The sequence below is a fragment of the Anomaloglossus baeobatrachus genome, chromosome 1 (assembly GCF_048569485.1).
Source record: "Anomaloglossus baeobatrachus isolate aAnoBae1 chromosome 1, aAnoBae1.hap1, whole genome shotgun sequence".
In the NCBI taxonomy this organism is placed as follows: Eukaryota; Metazoa; Chordata; class Amphibia; order Anura; family Aromobatidae; genus Anomaloglossus; species Anomaloglossus baeobatrachus.
In genome coordinates, this window is record NC_134353.1 from 423,539,845 (window position 1) to 423,559,338 (window position 19,494).

The following is a 19,494-nucleotide window of genomic DNA, read 5'->3' on the forward strand; positions in this document are numbered from 1 at the left end:
TTACTGCTGAATTCGAGACCAAATTAACTGAGAACCACCCCAGAGATGACTACAAGGAGCTGTTGCAGTTGGTTCTCGTATTTGTTGGATCACTAGACGGCAATGTTGTGGGTTTTAGAACTCCAGGAGCCATTCATCATGCTAGGTGGATGGCAAAGGCTATTTACTGCTTAAAAATGTTCATTTTTCGTCGTCAATTTAAGATGTCTAAAGAAGAAGAAAGTTCTGTGCGTGCCATTTCTGTTTTCCTAGTTAAAATTTATTGTAAAGCTTGGTTCAATGCTCCAAAAGCTCATCTGGCGCCAAAGCAAGATTTAGGTATTTTGCATAGTCTGTTAGACTATAAAGAATGTGACAACGACATTGCAGAAATAGCCCTGACCAAATTTTCGAACCAATTGTGGTATTTGAATGCAGAGTTGGTGGGATTATCGTTTTTTGATCCCACCATTACAGACGATGAAAAGTTGTTAATGGCTAATAAATTGCTCAGTAGCACAGATGAACCATCAGAGCACGCTAGGGTTGTAAATCCAAAAGTTAGGAAAGAAAAATTAAAAGAGGTAGTTGATGGAGGATTGGTAAATTTACTTACCAAAGAAACATTTACATTCTTTGACCAATTTAATATAAAAACAGATTTCCTAAGACAAAATCCAAACACCTGGCCTCAAAATAATGACTTCCAAGAAGGATTGAAAATTGTCAAAACATTAAAAGTAGTTAATGATATGGCTGAGCGTGGTGTTAAATTAATAACCGACTTTAACGACCTTCTGACAAAAGATGAAGAACAAAAGCAATATGTCCTGCAAGCTGTAAGTAAATGCCGAGCATTATATTCTGACATTTCAAAAACTACTTTAACAAAAGCTCTAGAATAGATTAGATAACTATGTAAAATTATCAACTCATGTAGGTACTACGTCTGTATCTTTTCTGTGTCTGTTTTGTATGTATTATATACCTCATTTTTACATTTTAAAATAAAAAATGTCATTAGACTTATCAGTATTACTTGTTTTTTTTGTTATATTTCTACTTTAAACTCAAAAATATACCAACAAACCCCAAAATTTATCACTTAATAACAAAATATACGAAGTATGCTCCATGTGGTACCAGGTCACGTTCTTGGGGCTAAAAGCTGTTGTAACTCAGTTTGACTTAAAATAATAACAATTATGTATAAAATATAAATTTTGAAGAACAACATTAGCTTTCTTTTGAGATATTAAGAGTGTTTTTATTATTTACCGTTCTGGAGTTATGGCTCCATATGTCAGCTTTTTGGCCAAAAATTTGGATTGTTTCAAACTTTGAGCGACGAGCGGCACGGGTTAATGTCGTTTGATCGAGCTCAAATTTTGGCTATCTCAATATCTGGAAAGGGGAATCGTTTTGTGGGGTCCAGACGGACAAAATTCCGACATCGATTTTTTTGCGGTCACCCTAATACTCATCACCTCCAGGAATACTCTTCCTATTATACTCCTCTCCCCCCAGGACTACTCCTCCTACTATACTCCTCTCCCCACAGGACTACTCCTCCTATTATACTCCTCTCCCCCCAGGACTACTCCTCCTATTATAATCCTCTCTCCCCAGGACTACTCCTCCTATTAGACTTCTCTCTCCCCAGGACTACTCCTCCTATTATTCTCCTGTATTATACTCCTCTCCCCCCAGGACTACTCCTGCAACACACACACACTGCACAAAACATACCTCCCTCAAAACACACACACACACCCACATAAACCGCGTAACACACACAGCTGCAAACACACAGCGCTCCACAAACAACGCAACACACAAACAACACCGCTCTCACACACCCCCACACCCAGACAACACCCAGAACATTTACAGCGCCCTACACAAACACTTGGTAACTACACACAACAACATCTATATATATATATATATATATATATATATATATAACAAAAATCATACATGAACTACACAATAAATTCTAGAATACCCAATGCGTTAGAATCGGGCCACCTTCTAATATATATATATATATATATATACACACACTAGATGGTGGCCCGATTCTAGCGCATCGGGTATTCTAGAATATCTATGAAGATTTAAGAATAATGCAATGAATATACAGGGTAAAATATAATCCAGGGGGCGGTGCAATATTGGCACCAAATGAAGCAGACGCATGAGAACTGTTGATGCTTCTGATATTTTCCATAAAATTTCTACTGTGTTGATGCGTTTGTTTAATCAATTTCTCAAACAGATCTGAGTAGTGAGGTGTCGGTAGCATAACTTTTCCTTTTTGGCAGCATTGAGTAAACAGATTGTCAGATGGTTTTTCATCAATGAAATTCAGAGAGTTGCATTTAGAGCAATCTGCATTCATATTCCCACAGTAGTGTTCAATAATTGTAGTTTCGTTGTCTGTTACGTAACGTGCAAGTTGTTGAATATTCAGCTGGGCTTGCCTTACTTGGTAGATCATTCTTTTTTTATGAATTTGGCGATCGTGTTGTTGTTTGTTTGCCCTGGATTGTGGAGATTCATTCACTCGAGGTTGTCTGTGGGATTCCGCATTGTGTTCCTGCCTAGCGGCAGTTTGTTGTGGGGTCTCCTGTTACCGACGTTGTCCGACGTTGTCGTTGCCTTTGCTGCTGCTGCTTTTCTGTCATGCTCAGTGGCATATTTTCGCTTACGACCCATTGATTGGAAGACAGGAAGCATTAATCGTGATAGCGTACAGTAAAGAAGTATCTGTTCAGCACGCTGTGACTGACAGAACGTGTTGCGTAAACGTGACTGAACTATGTGGCACTGTGATTGACAGAACTTGTCCAGTAAATGTGACTGAATTACATCACACTTGTTTAGTAAACATGAGTGAACTACGCAGGGCCGACGTCAGCACCCACCGCCGCCCACAAACATCGTGCCATCACGCCGCAATCATTATTTTCCCCTGCATGTGCTAATTTTCCCCTCTCCCCTCCATTTGCTCTCCAACACAGGTTCTGTGACAGTCTGTGTCACGTTAATAAGGCTGCAGTCGGGTATCTAAGGGGCCTGCACCATTCCTCAGCAACACCCACATCCAATCCGGAGGCAGCTGAGAAGAGAGGTGGGCGGGACAAGCCGAGGAGGAAATAGGAAGCAGCCGCAATCTAATTTTTTTTGCATTAAAGTCATTTAAAGTGGTGGTCTGAAGCATAAAATACCCTGTATAAATGTTTTTAAACCCTGACCACTTTAGTAATTCACTTAAAAATGTCTCTGTTCTCTTTATACAACTAACTCCTATATACGTTTGATTGCTTTATTTCCTCTCAAGCAGGACGTCATCAGAATGGCCCTGCAGTTTTTTTCCTTGCAGCTTCAATCACCCACCTTGAGGGTGTCATCAAGGGGCAGCGGTGATAGAACTAAAGGACGGACATGACAGCAGCGCCACCCCATGATAATCAGTTTCTTGGTGGTGACAGAAGCTGTAGAGTGGTCATTTCTCCCAGCATCTTTCACTGCAATTGATTCGGGATGTCATCAGGGTGTGGTCGTGAAAGAACACACTACCGATCCCTGATGATATCCTGTTTCAGGGGGGTGATAGGAGCTGTGGGGAAGCGGCATCCTCCTGATGATGTCACGTTTGAGAACGGACAATCCCTTTAAGTTCCTTATAATAAAAGCCTCTTTTCACAGATTGTTATGGCATCTGTAAATCTTACTTCATTTCTAATGCCAGCTGAACCAACACATTCCTTTAAAACATGCATCCAATAACTACATAGGTAAATGTAGAATTCAAATGTGATAGAAAGAATAAATGACCAAGGAAACACGAACAACTAATCATTATTGCTTGATGTTTGGAAGTGTCTGCTGTCATTACCTGGTGAATCGGACCTTGCAGATAATGCACTCATATGGTTTCTCTCCAGTGTGAGTGCGTATGTGCCGAGGCAGCTTTCCCGCTCCTTGAATAACTTTCTCACAGATGGGACACTTTTGAAAAGCTTTAGCCCTCATTTTCTTCTCCACTTTTTGACTCCAACTTGGATAGCCACCTGTCCCTTCTTCACCATCTTCTTCCTCCTCTTCTTCATGAGGACCACTACGGAAGTATTTCAAGTAATAGTCCATGATCCCCTCTTCACTTTCATCATCTGGGCCTACACCCTCCCTCTGAGATGTACTCATCATGTGCTGCAAAAGGGCACTTGCTGTTAGACTGTCCATTTCGTCTAAACATGGCCCCCCAAAGAGATCACCAAGAAGTGGTAAACTTTCTGCATCCGGAGGTTCATGTCCCTCATCACGATTATTATCCTCAGTCAGCCTGTAATGTCCATTCTGGGAAGGGGCATATATTTGGTCCTCATCCTTTTCTTGCCACTGATCCAAAAGCTGCCCTTCTGAAGCATTCTTCTGTAATGATTGGTGATATCTCTCTTCCAATTTAGATGATGGCTCTGTTTCTTGTCCAAGTGGACAAGAGGTGCTCCAAGGACTTCCTTCCTGCCCCTTGCTCTGAAAGTACTCCAGATATTCTTGTGCTCGTGCCAAGTTCTGTGGGTCTCCTGAATGTGCAGATTCTTTCTGTTCTAGAAAAGGGCCATTTAAGAGGTCAGCACACACATTCCGAACTGTGCCTATGTCCAGCAATTGTGAGGCATCCAGAATTTCACCCACATTCCCCGAACTCAATGTTAAGGTGGCAGTATAAGCAAAGTCAAGAAGAGCAGAGAGTGATTCAGCAGTTACAAAGTCCAGCTGATAAACTGTTAGTCTTTCAGCCGCTGGACCTGAGGTAAATAGCTGACGAAAGTAGAGGCTGCAGGCGGCAAGGACTGAGCGATGTGCAGGGAAATCCCGACCTTGGCAAAGAAGGAGTACATCACATAATTCCCCTCGTTGACGCTGCCCATTGAGCGCACACAGTACATCACTACCATGGTCTGGGAAGGGAATTCCAATTGGGCCATCAACAGCAGAAGATGCCATACTGTTTTAACCCTGTAAGTAAAGAAAAGGAGAAATGTACTTTGTTAAAAATATGAAGAGAAAAAAAAAACATATCTAGAACTAATCAGCGGAAACTGAAGACACTTTATAGAGAATAATAAAATAAAAAAACAATACTCACCAGTTTGATCTCCTTCTGCTCTGGTGGTCCCCGACAGGTCTCGGTTTACCTTCCTGCAGCTGAACATGTGCTACCCACATGAGTGTTGTAGCCAAACAGTGACTGATCGCTGTGGCCACGTGAGTAAATGGCTCCTGATCAGCTGCAGAAAAGCAAACAGGCACAGTGAAGTACCATCAGATTAATGGTGCCCAAGCGGAGGATTAACAGATAAGTAACAATGCTTGTAGTTTTTTCAATACACTGTTTTATTGAAAACACTTCTGGCAAAAACCTGGTGATAGATTCCCTTTGAATAAATAATAGTCATTTGTAGTCGTTAGCTTTAGGCCCTGTGCGCATGCTGCGGTTTTTGTCACGGATTTACCGCGGTTTTGCTGCATGACTTGCTGCAGAGAATGTTCATAACCTTTCTGCAGTCATTCCCCGGCAAAACCTATGGTCAAAATAAAATGATGTGCGCACACTGCGTTTTTTTCCCCTACAGGTTTTGCAGAATTTCTACAGCACAAAGAATAAGCATGTCACTTCTTTTCTGCAGGTACCTGCGTTTTTTGCCATAGATAATGGTAAAAAACCGCAGGGACCCACACGCGGAAAAACCGCGGCAAAAATTCGGCAAAAATGCGAGTGCGGTATTCTGCCAGAGGGTGCAGATTTTTCTTAAGAAAAATCCATTTTCTAGTGTGCACAGGGCCTTAATCAGGTATATCAATTAACTACATTAGACAAACATTTAATGAAGGGCATATTCACAAGTGTTCATTTTTGTGAATGCAAAAAATTAATCCATTACAAAAATTCATGGCTTCATCTATTCTTAATGGAGCCTCATACTCTGTATGGCGGAGTCTGATCCACAGAAATGAATGAGTAAAGGACAAGAGACACACGCTCCATCTCAGATGACAATGCTGTGTCAACCCGGGTTTGTGGGATCACTTACTATAGATAAGGAGAACTGCTGGTAGCTAAGGAGTACCAGACAACATAAAAACAACAAACTGGCGGGAATTGAGAAAGCTTTGCTCTTGGATTATTAGATGCACATTTTTATAATCCCATGACTTAATAGAACAGGAGAGCTCTTTTATGCTAATGCTCTTTAATACACTTTTTTTTTTTTACTTTTTACTGTTCATTTTGTTTATTCTGGTACTCTTGCAGCTGGGACAGAAAATAACGGTATCAAGACCAGTCTTAAGCGGGCTTTACACGCAATGACATCGCTAACGAGATGTCGTTGGGGTCACGGAATTCGTGACGCACATCCGGCCTCAATAGCGTCGTCTTTGCATGTGAAACGCACGAACGGCCCGTTAACGATCAAAATTACTTACCTAATCGTTGATCGTTGTCCGGTCGTTCTAATCCCGATTATCATTGCTGTTGCAGGACGCAGATTGTTCGTCGTTCCTGCGGCAGCACACATCGCTATGTGTGACTCCGCAGGAATGAGGAACATCACCGTACCTGCGGCCGGCCGCAATGAGGATAGAAGAAGGTGGGCGGGATGTTCGGCCCGCTCATCTCCGCCCTTCCACTTCTCTTGGGCGGCCGCTTAGTGACGCCGAACGAACCGCCCCCTTAGAAAGGAGACGGTTCACCGGCCACAGCGACGTCGCTAGGCAGGTAAGTATGTGTGACGGGTATAAGCGATGTTGTGCGCCACGGGCAGCAATTTGCCCGTGACGCACAACTGACGGGGGCGGGTGATTTCACCAGCGACATCGATAGCGATGTCGTTGTGTGTAAAGCCCGCTTAAGACTCACCTTTAAGCAAAAAAAAAAAATAGCGTGAGAATTAAGGTATACCTTTTAATCAGATTTCTTTAAAACTCTAAAAATTTAAACAATATGTGATTATAAAAATGATCAACCAAGTCACATACCAGGAAATTAATCCAACAATCTATTACCATTACTTACAGTTGATTATAAACGATCTCAACCTCTCTGGGTCATGAAATACTGTCTCAAACACAACAATAAGGCTTGATGTTAATAATAGCCAATGTGGGTTGCAGCTAAATCTGAGATAGAATCTAGAATCACAGTCTGATTACACTGACAGAAATTATCCCCACCTAGAAACAGCCCCCACAATAAATGGCATTCATCAGAGGAATATACAGTGGTATAGATTCCTCAAGATCATAATTATTTATCAATATACCAATTTGGTTGACAGTTGTCATAAAACCAAACATCAGTGGATAACATTATTCCCCTTAGGGGAAATACTGTAGCTTAGTTCTGGTGGTCAATACAGAAGCATCTCAGGCCTCAAGGTCCCTCCTATAACAACACAGGACCTCACCCTAATCACCCACAGACATCTGTACTGACAAGGACAGACCACAGCTCTCCTTGTGACCTGAACCTAACTTGTCCTCTGTGTCTCTTCCCGACATGTTTCTTCCTTCAACTAGGAATCAACAGGGGAATGTTTAGACGACCACAGGAAAACTCGTTCCGTCTGCCCAATGACAGCAATTCAGAGAATAGAGAAGCCTCACCGACAGACGCTAATCCCCTCATATAGCCGCATATATTAAATTAACAGCAACACATGTGAGTGACCGCTCACCTGACCACAGAGTCTGCCTATAATGATTATTGTGCTGTAGTAGCCCATGTGTGCATCGCCATTATGCCTGCATGTCTAATAGTGCGTGACATGTACGCTGAAACGCAGACTGTATCCAGAAATAGATCAATAAAGTTGATCTCCGATTAACCGATGGGCCCGCGCATGCGCATCATGGTGCTCCGATCTGCTAGTCAGAAGAATCGATCCTGCGTCCATCTCACGCAGGCGCACTGTACTACTCCATGTTGGCATGATGACCATGTCACTTGTGATATGCATGCTGGAAAGCAAATCATATCCGGAATCTAAGACCAACGCAATCAATCCATGAACGGATGACAAACCCGCGCATGTGCATTGTGATACCACGACCTTCAGATCTAAAAAAATCAATCCTCTCTAAGGCCTTGTGCACATGCTGATTTTTGCTGCTTTTTTGGTGCAGTTTTGGATGCAGTTGTGATCATAAACTGCATGTATGACCTTCGCCAGCAAAGTCTATGAGAAATCCGAAAGGCTGAGCACATGTTGTTTCTTTTTTGAATGCAGTTTTGGTTGAGAAAAAATAAGCGGCTTGTCACTTCTTTTTTGCGTCTTTCTCTGTATTTTGCCATTGACAATGTTAAAAAAACCTCAGGGGCAAAAATGCACTAAAATGCTGCAAAAACGCACTGAAAATGCATGCGTTTTATTATGCTTTTTTTAGCCGGAGGTGCTTTTTTCTGCCAGAGGGTACGGTTTTCAATGGAGAAACAAAACTGCAGTGTGCGCACATACCCTTAGTCTTACGCATAATGCGATTTAAAATGCCAGGCGCCAATCGCATTAGATTTTAAGTCCCTGCACTGTTAACCATTACAAATAAACCCTTTATGTGTCAAAATGGGGGATATAATAATTTGCTCTGTATTTCATATACCATGATATTATAATTCATATATGTATATCAATCCTGTCATAATGTTAAGATTCATATACAGTCTCTGACAAAAGTTCTGTCGCTTATCCATGTTATGTAAGTAAAAGCTTATAACCTGACTTTAAATTCATCCATTGGTTTCATAAATTACTCTTTTGAAAGCTGAAACACTCCCAAATTTGGTTTAGCTTATGAAAGCTATTGATGCTGCAAAGCTGAAATATTAACCATTTAATGAACACAGAAAGGTCAGATTTTGGCAAGACAAAAGTTTTGTCGCCTTGTCATATAATGCACCCAATCCTAGTTTACATCCTCACCTGTGCTCACTAAATAATTGGTTAATTAGTGGGTGTGTATAAAAAAGAAACCCAGCACCCCAGACTTTCACTTGAACTGCAACGTGACCTCTGACAACATGCCAAAAATCCACCCTGCGACCAAAGCCTTGATTATCAAGAGGCTGAAGACCAGATCCACTGCAGAAGTGGCGAGCACCTTTAATGTGTCTCAGCATCAAGTACAAAGAATTAAAAAAAGATTTGAAGAGACTGGAGATGCTTTTGACAAGCTCAGGTCCGGTAGACCTTGCAAGACAACTGCTTGATCCAACTGAAGTCTTGGATCCTTGGATGGGAGGTTCAAATTAGTGTAGATAGTCGAACATCATTTGCGAAGCATAGAGAACGGGTAGAATGATAGACAGAGATGAGGGTGGAGATGTAGGGGGTGCCGCTGTGTGGAGAGCTTTGTGGGTGAGAACAAGCAATTTGAATTGGATCCTGTAATATATGGGTAGCCAGTGCAATGACTGGCACAGAGCAAAAGCATCCAAGTAACAGTTAGCCAGATAGGTGACCCTGGCTGCTGCATTAAGGATGGATTGTAAAGGAGAGAGTCTAGTTAGGGAGAGACCAGTTAATAGAGATTTACAATAGTCAAATCGGGAGTAGATCAGGGCCAGGGTGAGGGTTTTTGTAGTTTCCATTGTGAGAAAGGGGCGGATTCTAGAGATGTTCTTGAGGTGAAAGCGACAGGAGCGGGCAAGAGATTGTATATAGGAGGTGAAGGAGAAATCTGTGTCGAGTATAACCCCCAGACAGCAAGCCTGTTGCCTAGGAGTTATCATGGTGCCGCAAACAGAGAGGGAGATGTCAGGTTTAGGAAGTTTAGAAGACGGAGGGAATATAAGCAATTCAGTTTTAGAAAGGTTAAGTTTCAGATAGAGAGCAGACATGATGTTGCAAACTGCAGTCACTGGTGTTCTGTAGTACAGCGGGGGTGAGGTGTATAGTTGTGTGTCATCAGCATAAAGATGGTACTGGAAGTCAAATCTACTGATTTTCTGTCCAATTGGGGCAGTGTAGCGGGAGAAAAGAAGGAGGGCCAAGGACTGAAGCTTGAGGGACCCAAACAGTGAGAGGAAGAGGAGAAGATGTGGAGGTGGCAAATGATACGCTGAATGAGCAGCCAGAAAGATAGGAAGAGAACCAGGAGAGCACAGTGTCCTTTAGGCCAATTGAATGGAGCATAGAGAGAAGGAGATCATGGTCAACAGTGTCGAAGGCTGCAGAGAGGTCAAGAAGAATAAGCAGAGAGTAGTCACCATTACGTTTTGCTGTCAGAAGGTCATTATTCACTTTAATGAGGGCAGTTTCTGTTGAGTGTAGGGGGTGGAAGCCAGACTGTAAAGCAGGGGTGGGGAACCTCCAGCCTGCAGGCCGTATGCGGCCCGCAATGACTTTTTCTGCGACCCCCGGACAGATTCCCAGGGACCGCAGTACTGGGGCAGCAGCCGCATCTTGCTGGCTGCTGGCCCTTTAAAACCCCGCTGAACGCTGTAATTCCTATTCCGAAGGACTATGTCCCCACGCTGGCACTGGCTAGCATGAGGACGTACTTTGTAGGCGGGGTAGGTGCGAGGTGGCTACAATCCAGCAGAAAAGGAGTGACTGCACCATCATCTCCCAGGTCTTATTGTGCCCACAGCGGTCCCCGGCGGCAGCAGCTCTCTCTATCCCCGGCTTCAGCAGCGCTCTCTGTCCCCGGCGGCAGCAGCTCTCTCTGTCCCCGGCTTCAGCAGCGCTCTCTGTGCCCGGCTTCAGCAGCGCTCTCTGTGCCCACAGCCTGTCTTTCTGCCTCCAGCCTCCCCCAGGTCTGTCTGTCTGTCTACCTCCAGCCTCCTCCAGATCTGTCTGTCTGCCTCCAGCCTCCCCCAGGCTGTTTGTCTGTCTGCCTCCCCCAGGCCTGTCTGCCTCCAGCCTCCCCCAGGCCTGTCTGCCTCCAGCCTCCCCCAGGGCTGTCTGTCTGTCTACCTCCAGCCTCCTCCAGGTCTGTCTGTCTGTATGCCTCCAGCCTCCTCCAGGTCTGTCTGTGCTCCCTCAGCTATGTCTATGCCCCCAGCAATGTTTGTGCCCCCAGCTATGTCTGTACACCCCAGTGATGTATATAGCCCCAGTGATGTCTGTGCTGACCAGTGATGTTTGTACCCCCAGTGATGTCTATGCCCCGCTGCTTCCCTAGTTAAGTATATTCCTCCCAGCCCTCCCCTGCAATGTTTATGCCCCCCAGCTATGTCTGTACTCCCCAATAATGATGTATATACCACCAGTGATGTATGTACCCCCCCAGTAATGTCTATGCAAACAGCCCGTCTATGCGCTGCAACTTTGCTAATGATGTACAGTACAGACCAAAAGTTTGGACACACTTTCTCATTCAGAGTTTTCTTTATTTTCATGACTCTGAAAATTGTAGATTCACATTGAAGGCATCAAAACTATGAATTAACACATGTGGAATGAAATACTTAACAAAAAAGTGTGAAACAACTGAAAATATATCTTATATTCTAGGTTCTTCAAAGTAGCCACCTTTTGCTTTGATTACTTCTTTGCACATTCTTGGCATACTCTAGATGAACTTCAAGAGGTAGTCACTGGAAATGGTCTTCCAACAGTCTTGAAGGAGTTCTCAGAGATGCTTAGCACTTGTTGGCCCTTTTGCCTTCACTCTGCGGTGCAGCTCACCCCAAACCATCTCGATTGGGTTCAGGTCTGGTGACTGTGGAGGCCAGGTCATCTGGCGTAGCACCCCATCACTCTCCTTCTTATTCAAATAGCCCTTACACAGCCTGGAGGTGTGTTTGGGGTCATTGTCCTGTTGAAAAAGAAATTATGGTCCAACTAAACGCAAACAGGATGGAATAGCATGCCGCTGGAAGATGCTGTGGTAGCCATGCTGGTTCAGTATGCCTTCAATTTTGAATAAGTCCCCAACAGTGTCACCAGCAAAGCACCCCCACACCATCACACCTCCTCCTCCATGCTCCACGGTAGGAATCAGGCATGTAAAGTCTATCCGTTCACCTTTTCTGCGTCATACAAAGACATGGTGGTTGGATCCAAAGATTTCAAATTTGGACTCATCAGACCAAAGCACAGATTCCTTGTGTTCTTTAGCCCAAACAAGTCTCTTCTGCTTGTTGCCTGTCCTTAGCAGTGGTTTCCTAGCAGCTATTTTACCATGAAGTCCTGCTGCACAAAGTCTCCTCTTAACAGTTGTTCTAGAGATGTGTCTGCTGCTGGAACTCTGTGTGGCATTGACCTGGTCTCTAGTCTGAGCTGCTGTTAACCTGCGATTTCTTAGGCTGGTGACTCGGATAAACTTATTCTCCGCAGCAGAGGTGACACTTGGTTTTCCTTTCCTGGGGCGGTCCTCATGTGAGCCAGTTTCTTTTTAGCATTTGATGGTTTTTGCCACTGCACTTAGGGACACATTCAAAGTTTTCCCAATTTTTCGGACTGACTGACCTTAATTTCTTCAAGTAATAATGGCCACTCGTTTGTCTTTACTTAGAACTTGTATTATGGCAAGAACAAAGCAGCTAACAGTCTATTTAGTAGGACTATCAGCCGTGTATCCACCAGACTACTGCACTACACAACTGATGGTCCCAACCCCATTTATAAGGCAAGAAATCCCACTTATTAAACCTGACAGGGCACACCTGTGAGATGAAAACCATTTCCGGTGACTACCTCTTGAAGCTCATCAAGAGAATGCCAAGAGTGTGGAAAGCAGTAATCAAAGCAAAAGGTGGATAGTTTGAATAACCTAGAATATAAGACAAATTTTCAGTTGTCTCACAATTTTTTGTTAAGTATTTCATTCCACATGTCTTAATTCATAGTTTTGATGCCTGCAATGTGAATCTACAATTTTCAGAGTCATGAAAATAAAGAAAACTCTTTGAATGAGAAGGTGTGTCCAAACGTTTGGTCTGTACTGTATATTCCTCCCAGCCCTCCCCAATGATGTATTTGCCTTCAGCATCTCCTTTGATGTCTATGCCCCCATTCTCCCTAGTCATGTCTATGCCCCCCAGCCTCCAAAGTGATCTATATTCCGCCCAACCCTCCCCTAAGATGCATAGGCCCCCATCCCCTCCTGTGATGTATATACAGCAGTCACAGCCAACTGAAACCTGGAAAAGCAGTCGAGAGAAGCAAGAAGATCAATATAACTTGACATCACAGCTGCACCAAAGAATAGAAGCTCAAGCCGCCACAGTGAGTTAATTGTTTGACCAAATATATAAGGGTAATTTTCAAGTTGATAATTTTGTCCGGACCCCCCCAAACTGTGGTAGAAATTTCCAAATGGCCCCCGGCAGAAAAAAAGTTACCCACCCCTGCTGTAAAGGATCTAGCAGAGAGTGAGTGGAGAGGTAATGGGTATTCCACGGGAATAGACCAGGCGCTCCAAGAGTTTGGATATGAAAGAGAGTTGGAGACTGGTCTGTAGTTGTTGGTACAGGATGGGACAAGAGAGGTTTTTTTTTAATAATGGAGTAATGATAGAGTGTTTAAGGGAGGAGGGGAAGATACCAGAAGAGAGAGAGATAGATTGAAGATTTTAGTTAGGTGAGTAGTGACAACTTGAGAGATAAACTGGAGTAGGTGTGAGGGGAAGAGATCAGAAGTGCAAGTGGTAGCACGAGAAGAAGAGAGGAACCTGGTGACTTCTTCCTCTCTGACTGGGTCAAATGTGGAAAGTGAGCCGGACGGGATGTGGTGAGGGATGGGAATCACGACGCTTAGCGGCTGGGAGCTGATCTCTTGGAGGTTGTTTTCGATTTTATCTGTGAAGTATGAGACCAGGTCATCAGCATGAAGGTCTGTGATAGGGGTCTGAACTTTGGGACTGAGGAGGGAGTGAAAAGAGCTTTTTTGGATTGTTGGAAAGAGAGGAGATCAGGGTGGTGAAATAGGTCTGTTTGGCAAGGTGAAGGGCAGAGTTGTAGATTCTTAACATGAATTTGTAATGGATGAAGTTTTCTGGTGTGCGGGTTTTCCTCCAAAGGCGTTCGGCACTCCTGGAGCATCGCTGGAGAAATCGAGTTTGGGGTGTGAGCCAGGGCTGTTTTACTCTCTTTGGAGGTTCTGAGGGTGAGGGAGACTTCTGAATGTGTGATTGTAGTGATTTACAGCCATATCAGGACAGGAAAGGGAGGGTTTGTGAGCTTGAAGGAAATGATGTTGTGGTCAGAGAGGGGAAGAGGTGAGTTGTCAAAGTAAGACATTGAGCAGAGGCGGACAAAAGCAAGGTCAAGGATGTTACCGTCTTCATGTGTCTCTGAGGATGAGAGCTGTGAGAGGCTAAGGGAGGTGGTTAGCGATAGAACCTGGGATGCAGATGAGGAGGTCGGCTGCTCATGGGGATGTTAAAGTCTCCCAGGATAAGGGTTAGTAATTCTGAGGACATGAAGTGCGGCAGCCAGGCTAAAAAGTGATCAAGGAACTGGGTGGGTGAGCCTGGGGGACAGTATATGACTGCTACTATGAAGGAGAGGGGATGGAAGAGCCTGATGGTGTGGACCTCGAAAGAAGGGAATGAGCGAGATGGAGCTGGGGGGGATATGACCAGGAAAGTGCATTGTGGGGACAGGAGTAAGCCGACTCCATCACCATGTCTATTCTCCAGTCTTGGTGAATGGGAAAACTGTAAGCCGTCATGAGAAATGGCAGCAGAGGAAGCAGTGTCAGAATCCTGAATCCAGGTTTCCTTGAGGGCTAGTCGATTAAGAGAGTTATTGAGAAAGAAGTTGTGGATGTAAGGAAGCTTTTTACATACAGACCGTGGATTCCAGAGAGCACAGTTAAAAGAGGGAGATGAAGGTGTATAACTAATGTTAATGAGGTAAGCAGGGTTTCTATGAGAGGTGGGGGAGGGGTAAAGTTAGCATGGGGTGGACCGGGATTAGGAGAGATATCGCCTGAAAGAGGTAGCAGTAAAAGGAGAAAGAGCAGATAGTTTGTGGAATTGTGATATGGCTTAAAGGCCCCGTCACACTAAGCAACATCGCTAGCAACATCGCTGCTAACGAACAACTTTTGTGACGTTGCTAGCGATGTTGCTGTGTGTGACATCCAGCAACAACCTGGCCCCTGCTGTGAGGTCGTTGGTTGTTGCTGAATGTCCTGGGCCATTTTTTAGTTGTTGCTGTCCCGCTGTGAAGCACAGATCGCTGTGTGTGACAGCGAGACAGCAACAACTAAATGTGCAGGCAGCAGGAGCCGGCTTCTGCGGAGGCTGGTAACCAATGTAAATATCGGGTAACCAAGAAGCCCTGTCCTTGGTTACCCGATATTTACCTTTGTTACCAGCCTCCGCCGCTCTCACTGTCAGTGCCGGCTCCTGCTCTGTGCACATTTAGCTGCAGCACACATCAGGTAATTAACCCGATGTGTGCTGTAACTAGGAGAGCAAGGAGCCAGCGCTAAGCATTGTGCGCTGCTCCCTGCTCTGTGCACATTTAGCTGCAGCACACATCAGGTAATTAACCCGATGTGTGCTGTAACTAGGAGACTGGGGGCTGGTCACTGGTTGCTGGTGAGCTCACCAGCAACTCGTGTAGCCACGCTCCAGCGATCCCTGCCAGGTCAGGTTGCTGGTGAGATCACTGGAGCGTCGCAGTGTGACATCTCACCAGCAACCTTCTAGCAACTTACCAGCGATCCCTATCATTCAAAAATAATCACCAATAATAGATCTCATGGATTATGACTAATGAAGGAATATCACTGATCACAAAAGACAATTGAAATTCAGCTGCTCATTCAGTCCCAAAGGTGCTGTCGTTTTCAAGTCAAAAATCCATTTACAGTCATGGCCAAACATTTTGAGAATGCCACCAAAATTATATTTTCACATGATCTGTTGCCCTCTGGTTTTAATTGTGTTTAGTCTGATGTTTACATCACATACAGAAATATAATTGAAATCATATTATGAGTACCAAAAGGTTATATTGACAGTTAGAATGAGTTAATACAGCCAGTCAATATTTGCAGTGTTGACCCTTCTTCTTCAGGACCTCTGCAATTCTCCCTGGCATGTTCTCAATCAACTTCTGGACCAAATCCTGACTGATAGCTGACCATTCTTGCATAAGCAATGCTTGCATTTTGCCAGAATTTGTTGGTTTTTGTTTGTCCACCCGTCTCTTGATGATTGCCCACAAGTTCTCAATGGGATTAAGATCTGTGGAGTTTCCAGGCCATGGACCCAAAATCTCTGTTTTGTTCCATGAGCCATTTAGTGATCACCTTTGCTTTATGGCAAGGTGCTCCATCATGTTGGAAAAGGTATTGTTGGGCACCAACCTGCTCTTGGACAGTTGGGAGAAGTTGCTTTGGAGGACATTCTGGTACCATTCTTTATTCATGGCTGTGTTTTTAGGCAAGACTGTGAGTGAGCCGATTCCCTTGGCCGAGAAGCAACCCCACACATGAATCGTTTCAGGATGCTTAACAGTTGGCATGAGACAAGACTGGTGGTAGCGCTCACCTCTTCTTCTCCTAATAAGCTGTTTTCCAGATGTCCCAAACAATCGAAAAGGGGATTCATCTGAGAAAATGACTTTACCCCAGTCCTCAGCAGTCTACTCCCTGTACCTTTTGCAGAATATCAGTCGGTCCCTGATGTTTTTTCTGGAGAGAAGTGGCTTCTTTGCTGCCCTCCTTGAAACCAGGCCTTGCTCAAAGAGTCTCCGCCTCACAGTGCGTGCAGAAGCACTCACACCAGCCTGCTGCCATTGCTGAGCTAGCTCGGCACTGCTGGTAGTCCGATCCCGCAGCTGAAACAGTTTTAAGATACGGTCCTGGCGTTTGCTGGTCCTTCTTGGGCGCCCAGGAGCCTTTTTGGCAACAATGGAAGCTCTCTCCTTGAAGTTCTTGATGATGCGATAGATTGTTGACTGAGGTGCAATCTTTGTAGCTGCGATACTCTTCCCTGTTAGGCCATTTTTGTGCAGAGCAATGATGGCTGCACGTGTTTCTTTAGAGATAACCATGGTTAACTGAAGAGAAACAATGATACCAAGCACCAGCCTCCTTTTAAAGTGTCCAGTGGTGTCATTCTTTCTTAATCATGACTGATTGATCGCCAGCCCTGTCCTCATCAACACCCACACCTGTGTAAATGGAACAATCACTAAAACAATGTTAGCTGCTCCTTTTAAGGCAGGAATGCAATGATGTTGAAATGTGTTTTGGGGGTTAAAGTTCATTTTCTTAGCCAATATTGACTTTGCAAGTAATTCCTGTTAAGCTGATCACTCTTTATGACATTCTGGAGTATATGCAAATTGCCATTAGAGAAGGTTAAGCAGTAGACTTTGTAAAAATTAATATTTGTAGCATTCTCAAAACGTTTGGCCATGACTGTAGATTCCCTGAGTAATGTCTGATCCCACATGCTACCTCTTGCTGGTTTCATTATCTGATCAATCCCCATGAAACAAGTCAACCAGGAGATGTCTCCTCTATGTGCGGTGTTGATATGCTTAGCTATTGGCGTTTCCCTTTTGTGCAAAATGTCTCCAACATGATCGTCGACGTCTAAATTCACGTTTTGTTTTTCTGACATATTCAACACCGCATCCACATGGCTTTATAAATTACCTCCTGTGTCTTACAGTTGATAAAACCATTGATGGAGTAGGTTCTGCCTGTAACATTGCTCTTAAGTGTCTTCCGAACCAAAACATGCCGGTATGCCACACAATTTCCACAATGAAAACAGCCCCTCAGCTTCGATTTCAGCCAATTTTGATCATTTGGAGGGTCAAAGTGGCTATGAACTATGGTAGTCTGTCCCTAAGGGACCTCTCCTTTTTGTATGTGATCTCTGGTCTTATACTGATATATTTACCAATATTATCATCAAGGAGAAGAACAGACCAGTGTTTCTGTAACACTTGTCTTATGTCCACTGCCTCATTGTTAAATGTCGTGATAAATCTTCTCTCTTTGTTGTCCTCCCTTCTTTTAGGAACTAACAATTTGTTCCTTTTCATTTTCTTGGCTAAATTAAATGCCTGTTTGAGATGTTTCTCAGGGTATCCTCTCCTCTAAAATTTTTCTCTAAGCTCCCTTGCCTGATTTTGAACAGTCATAGTATCTCAGCAGTTTCTTCGTATACGAAGATACTGACCCTTCTGAATTCCCCTCTTCAATACCTCTGGGTTATTACTACTCTAACTCAACAGCAATTTCGTCACTGTCTGTTTCTGATAGGATGAAATAGTGATTACACAGTCTGTTCCCCTTTTTTTTTTTTTTTTTTACATACACATCAAGGAATGCCAGCACCGATGTATCAGTTTCAAACGTGAAGCGTAGGAGTATATCATTCCTGTTTAACTCGGCCACAAACACTTCGATCCGTTCCAAATTACAAAAATGTCATCAATGTAGCGTGCCCACATCTCGATCTTATCAGTGGCACTACTACCATCGATGGAAACACAAGTCTCCTCCCATCAGACCAGGAACAAATTTGAATACGTGAGGGCACGCGGGCTCTCCATCGCAGTGCCCCTGAGCTGGTTGAAGGACCTGTGATTGAAAAGAAAGAAATTCCTTGTGAGGTAGTATCTAGGGAGCTTCAAGACAAAATCATTATGTGGTCCAAACTGACAACCCCTTGTTTGCAAGAAATATTTCACTGCCTCTAGTCCGAATTCACGAGGGATCGATGAGTATAACACCTCAACAACAATACTTACCAGGATTGCATTGGGGCTGACACCAAGACTATCCAGTTTACCAGGGATACCTCCGATCTCCTATGTAAAGGATTGCAGAGCTCCCACAAAGCCTTTAAGAATTTTATCAAGATAGATGCCTGGATTTTGACCTAGACTGTCTACCCCAGACACAATGGGTCGTCCCCTCAAGGGGTCCACCCCTTGTGAATTTACCAGAGAAAAGTAAAAGATCGATATCACTCTGTTTGGGGGTATCAAGAACTCAAATTCAGATTTATCAGTGACTCTGACCTTCAAGCCATCCGTAATGATAGTTTTTAATTCATTCATATACTCAGCAGAAGGATACCTTTATCTAACACTATTGTATCCACACCTAATTTGGGGTATGGGGTAATGTATCCCTAATTCGTTTAGGACCAGTCCAGAGATAACCCAATTTTTTTTATTGCGACGGTAACTGCGTCATATGTGAAAAGAGCTTGACCACACTTTTTATGATCAAAGCAGATCCCAGATGTATTCTTCCTAATGAATGGGATGTTTCTTCTGAATGATATTGTCCCTTTAGCTTGTCCCCATGAATATGATAGACCGCATATTGTAGATAGGTTGTCATAATTTGATCATGAAATACGGCCATGATTGGAGGGGAATTGATTTGATTTGCCCCTTGGGATGTCAACATGCAAGCATTGTAGTACGTACATGAATCTTAACACCATGACAGCATTGGTATACAGTGCCTACAAGTAGTATTCAACCCCCTGCAGATTTAGCAGGTTTGATAA

The 19,494-nt window shown here is 43.8% G+C and overlaps 1 protein-coding gene across 2 annotated transcripts in view; it reads right to left on the reverse strand.

Annotated features, from left to right (window-relative positions):
- Positions 1–19,494, reverse strand: part of ZBTB7A (zinc finger and BTB domain containing 7A) — a 68,245-nt gene that overhangs the window by 39,724 nt on the left and 9,027 nt on the right. For both annotated transcript variants that reach the window (XM_075352604.1, XM_075352603.1), the window contains exon 2: positions 3,884–5,007. In XM_075352604.1, coding sequence (XP_075208719.1) covers positions 3,884–4,995 — 1,112 coding nt within the window. In that variant the 5' untranslated portion in view covers positions 4,996–5,007. The remainder of the gene's footprint in view (positions 1–3,883; positions 5,008–19,494) is intronic.